This window comes from Lucilia cuprina, chromosome 6 (assembly GCF_022045245.1).
Source record: "Lucilia cuprina isolate Lc7/37 chromosome 6, ASM2204524v1, whole genome shotgun sequence".
Classification (NCBI taxonomy): Eukaryota; Metazoa; Arthropoda; class Insecta; order Diptera; family Calliphoridae; genus Lucilia; species Lucilia cuprina.
This window is the reverse complement of record NC_060954.1, coordinates 56,408,226-56,413,071: the sequence shown is the minus strand read 5'-3', so window position 1 is coordinate 56,413,071 and position 4,846 is coordinate 56,408,226. Positions and strand designations below refer to the sequence as shown.

The window sequence follows — 4,846 nt, the reverse complement described above, 5'->3', positions numbered from 1 at the left end:
TTTATATTTTATCTCAAAAAATGGATTTTTGGTGGGAAAACAAAGTGATCACAGATTTTCATTGTTTTGGCTCTATCTCTTCTAGTTTCCAAGATAAATGGACTTTTAAGTTTTCACTCAAAAAATGGATTTTTGGTGGGAAATCAAAGTGATCACAGATTTTCATTGTTTTGGTTCTATCTCTTCTAGTTTCCAAGATAAATGGACTTTTATGTTTTTACTCAAAAAATGGATTTTTGGTATAAAATGAAAGTGATCACAGATTTTCATTGTTTTGGCTCTATCTCTTCTAGTTTCCCAGATAAATGGACTTTTATGTTTTCTTTCAAAAAATCTATTTTTGGTGGAAAATGAAAGTGATCACAGATTTTCGTTGTTAGTGGAAAATGGAAGTGATCACAGATTTTCGTTGTTTTGGCTTTATCTCTTCAAGTTTCCCAAAAAATTCACTCAAAAAAATCGATTTTTGGTGAAAAGTGGAAGTGGTCACAGATTTTCATTGTTTTGGCTCTATCTCTTCTAGTTTCCCAGATAAAAGGACTTTTATATATTCTTACTCCAGAAAATCGATTTTTGGTGAAAAGTGAAAGTGATCACAGATTATCGTTGTTTTGGCTCTATCTCTTCTAGTTTCCAAGATAAATGGACTTTTATGTTTTCACTTTTATGTTTTCATAAAAAATGGATTTTTGGTGGGAAATCAAAGTGATCACAGATTTTCATTGTTTTGGCTCTATCTCTTCTAGTTTCCAAGATAAATGGACTTTTATGTTTTCACTCAAAAAATGGATTTTTGGTGGAAAATGAAAGTGATCACAGATTTTCATTGTTTTAGCTCTATCTCTTCTAGTTTCCAAGATAAATGGACTTTTATGTTTTCACTCAAAAAATGGATTTTTGGTGGGAAATCAAAGTGATCACATATTTTCATTGTTTTGGCTCTATCTCTTCTAGTTTCCAAAATAAATGGACTTTTATGTTTTCACTCAAAAAATGGATTTTTGTGGGGAAATTAAAGTGATCACAGATTTTCGTTGTTTTGGCTCCATCTCTTCTAGTTTCCAAAATAAATGGACTTTTACGTTTTCACTCAAAAAATGGATTTTTGGTAGAAAATGAAAGTGATCAGAGATTTTAATTGTTTTGGCTCTTTCTCTTCTAGTTTTCGAAATAAATGGACTTTTATGTTTTTACTTAAAAAAATGGATTTTTGGTAGAAATGGACTTTTTTCTAACTCAAAAAATGGATTTTTGGTGGGAAAACAAAGTGATCACAGATTTTCATTGTTTTGGCTCTATCTCTTCTAGTTTCCAAGATAAATGGACTTTTATGTTTTCACTCAAAAAATGGATTTTTGGTGGGAAATGAAAGTGATCACAGATTTTCATTGTTTTGGCTCTATCTCTTCTAGTTTCCAAAATAAATGGACTTTTATGTTTTCTCTCAAAAAATGGATTTTTGGTGGGAAATGAAAGTGATCACAGATTTTCATTGTTTTGGCTCTATCTCTTCTAGTTTCCAAGATAAATGGACTTTTATGTTTTCACTCAAAAAATGGATTTTTGGTGGAAAATGAAAGTGATTACAGATTTTTATTGTTTTGGCTCTATCTCTTCTAGTTTCCAAGATAAGTGGACTTTTATGTTTTCACTCAAAAAATGGATTTTTGGTGGGAAATCAAAGTGATCACAGATTTTCATTGTTTTGGCTCTATCTCTTCTAGTTTCCAAGATAAATGGACTTTTATGTTTTCACTCAAAAAATGGATTTTTGGTAGAAAATAAAAGTGATCACAGATTTTCTTTGTTTTGGCTCTATCTCTTCTAGTTTTCGAAATAAATGGACTTTTATGTTTTTACTCAAAAAATGGATTTTTGGTGGAAAATGAAAGTGATCACAGATTTTTATTGTTTTGGCTCTATCTTTTCTAGTTTCCAAGATAAATGGACTTTTATGTTTTCACTCAAAAAATTGATTTTTGGCGGGAAATCAAAGTGATCACAGATTTTCATTGTTTTGGCTCTATCTCTAGTTTCCAAGATAAATGGACTTTTATGTTTTCACTCAAAAAATGGATTTTTGGTGGAAAATGAAAGTGATTACAGATTTTCACTGTTTTGGCTCTATCTCTTCTAGTTTCCAAGATAAGTGGACTTTTATGTTTTCACTCAAAAAATGGATTTTTGGTGGGAAATCAAAGTGATCACAGATTTTCATTGTTTTAGTTCTATCTCTTCTAGTTTCCAAGATAATTGGACTTTTATATTTTATCTCAAAAAATGGATTTTTGGTGGGAAAACAAAGTGATCACAGATTTTCATTGTTTTGGCTCTATCTCTTCTAGTTTCCAAGATAAATGGACTTTTATGTTTTCACTCAAAAATGGATTTTTGGTGGGAAATGAAAGTGATCACAGATTTTTATTGTTTTGGCTCTATCTCTTCTAGTTTCCAAGATAAATGGACCTTAATGTTTTCACTCAAAAAATTGATTATTGGCGGGAAATCAAAGTGATCACAGATTTTCATTGTTTTGGCTCTATCTCTTCTAGTTTCCAAAATAAATGGACTTTTATGTTTTCTCTCAAAAAATGGATTTTTGGTGGGAAATGAAAGTGATCACAGATTTTCATTGTTTTGGCTCTATCTCTTCTAGTTTCCAAAATAAATGGACTTTTATGTTTTCACTCAAAAAATGGATTTTTGGTGGAAAATGAAAGTGATTACAGATTTTCATTGTTTTGGTTCTATCTCTTCTAGTTTCTAAGATAAATGGACTTTTATGTTTTCACTAAAAAAATGGATTTTTGATGGGAAATGAAAGTGATCACAGATTTTCATTGTTTTGGCTCTATCTCTTCTAGTTTCCAAGATAAATGGACTTTTATGTTTTCACTCAAAAAATGGATTTTTGGTGGAAAATGAAAGTGATTACAGATTTTCATTGTTTTGGCTCTATCTCTTCTAGTTTCCAAGATAAATGGACTTTTATGTGTTCACTCAATAAATGAATTTTTGGTGGGAAATCAAAGTGATTACAGATTTTCATTGTTTTGGCTCATCTCTTCTAGTTTCCAAGATAAATCGACTTTTGTGTTTTCACTCAAAAAATGGATTTTTGGTGGGAAATGAAAGTGATCACAGATTTTCATTGTTTTGGCTCTATCTCTTCTAGTTTCCAAGATAAATGGACTTTTATGTTTTCACTCAAAAAATGGATTTCTAGTGGTAAATAAAAGTGATCACAGATTTTCATTGTTTTGGCTCTATCTCTTCAAGTTTCCAAGATAAATGGACTTTTATGTTTTCTCTAAAAAAGTGAATTTTTGGTGGGATGTGAAAGTGATCATAGATTTTCGTTGTTTTGGCTCTATCTCTTCTAGTTTCCAAGATAAATGGACTTTTATGTGATCACAGATTTTCATTGTTTTGGCTTCATATTTTCTATTTTCCAAAATAAATGGATTTTTATGTTTTCAATCGAAAAGTTGTTTTTTGTTAAAAAATGAAAGTGATCACAGATTTTCATTGTTTTGGCTCTATCTCTTCTAGTGTCTAAGATAAATGAACTTTTATGTATTCACTCAAAAGAGAGATCACAGATTTTCATTGTTCTTCTTGTTTTCACTCATGCGATCTTATAACTTTTTTTTGTAAAAAATATTTGTAAACAATAATCAGCTGGGCAAACGATACTACCTTGTAGTCAGTTTACCCTGATTACACATGGTGCATTTCACGTTTCAGCAAAATTCTAAAACATTTATATTCTCTTCATACTTATTTAAAACTTAGTAAGTTTAAGTGAGTATAGCACAGAACACAATTGTCAGTTGGCTGGAGATTAAATTTGTAGAATTAAGGCTTAATTTTAATTTTATCGTAAGATAATGAAGTGCTGGGGTCGTTCCACACTTGGTGTGGTTGTTGGTGGCATAAATGTACTGTTCTACATAATATGCGTCGTGAATGTTATTTTAGCCATATTGGACATAAATGGGGAAGAGCAAAGGAGTCGATATAAACATGATACACTTGGTATGGTTAAAAGACATTTTTTTCCATTTCACTTTAGTAAAATTTAAAATTTTATATAATCATCTTTTAACTTAAATTTTAGCGATGTACAATGCGTTATTTGCCACCTTATTTGTTTTCTTTCTACTTATGATTCTTTTATCCAGTCTTCTGATAGTGGGCATTATTAAGGTTTGTTAGTTAATTTGTTTATAATTTAAGCTCATTATTGTTCTTATTGCGTCTTAATTTTTGATAGAGACGTCATAAACTGATGCTACCCTGGCTAATAGTAACTGGTATTTTGTTGGTTTTAAATTGTTTACGTTTAGCTTTTAATGTCATATTTGGCATAATCGTGGAAAGTCACGTGACGTCTGTTTTAATAACTTTCATTGTGGCTTTAGCAGTAATCGGTAAGTTCGGCGAAAATTTATTTATATATATTTTATGATATTTTTATTATAATGTTTGTAGCTTTTTCAGTATCATTATGGTGGGCTATTTATATCTTATATGGTGAAATACGAAAAGATAGTAATGGAAAAAGCGGCCGGTGTATAAAACAAACCGATAAAAAAATGCGATTATAAGTCTCCAAACAGCAATGAAATTTGATTCTTTTATGATTATAGTTCTGAGAAATTTTGTTCTGAAATAAAGTAGAAATATTTAAAAACTCTTATGCATGCTTAGTTGTTGTTTTGGTAGCTTCTCCTTTTATCTATCTATCTATCTATCTATCTATCTATCTATCTATCTATCTATCTATCTATCTATCTATCTATCTATCTATCTATCTATTTGTCTATCTATCTATCTATCTATC

General features: G+C 30.0%; 1 protein-coding gene across 2 annotated transcripts; it reads left to right on the top strand.

The window, feature by feature from the left end:
- Positions 1-3,791: 3,791 nt before the first annotated feature.
- LOC124421006 lies at positions 3,792-4,702 on the top strand. 2 transcript variants are annotated; one of them, XM_046955660.1, is made up of 4 exons: positions 3,792-4,038; positions 4,121-4,209; positions 4,277-4,433; positions 4,504-4,702. In XM_046955660.1, the coding sequence occupies exons 1-4, from the start codon at positions 3,891-3,893 to the stop codon at positions 4,608-4,610; spliced, it is 501 nt and encodes a 166-aa protein (XP_046811616.1). In that variant the 5' UTR covers positions 3,792-3,890; the 3' UTR covers positions 4,611-4,702. The 2 variants fall into 2 exon arrangements, with proteins under 2 accessions (XP_046811616.1, XP_046811615.1); XM_046955659.1 differs by having other exon boundaries at positions 3,793-4,038; positions 4,495-4,702.
- The last annotated feature ends 144 nt before the right edge of the window (positions 4,703-4,846 follow it).

Coding starts and splice junctions, on each gene's coding strand:
- LOC124421006 (XM_046955659.1), top strand. CDS start 3,891: ATGAAGTGCTGGGGTCGTTCCACACTTGGTGTGGTTGTTGGTGGCATA. Junction 4,039..4,120: donor ATATAAACATGATACACTTG/GTATGGTTAAAA, acceptor CTTAAATTTTAG/CGATGTACAATGCGTTATTT. Junction 4,434..4,494: donor TGTGGCTTTAGCAGTAATCG/GTAAGTTCGGCG, acceptor TAATGTTTGTAG/CTTTTTCAGTATCATTATGG.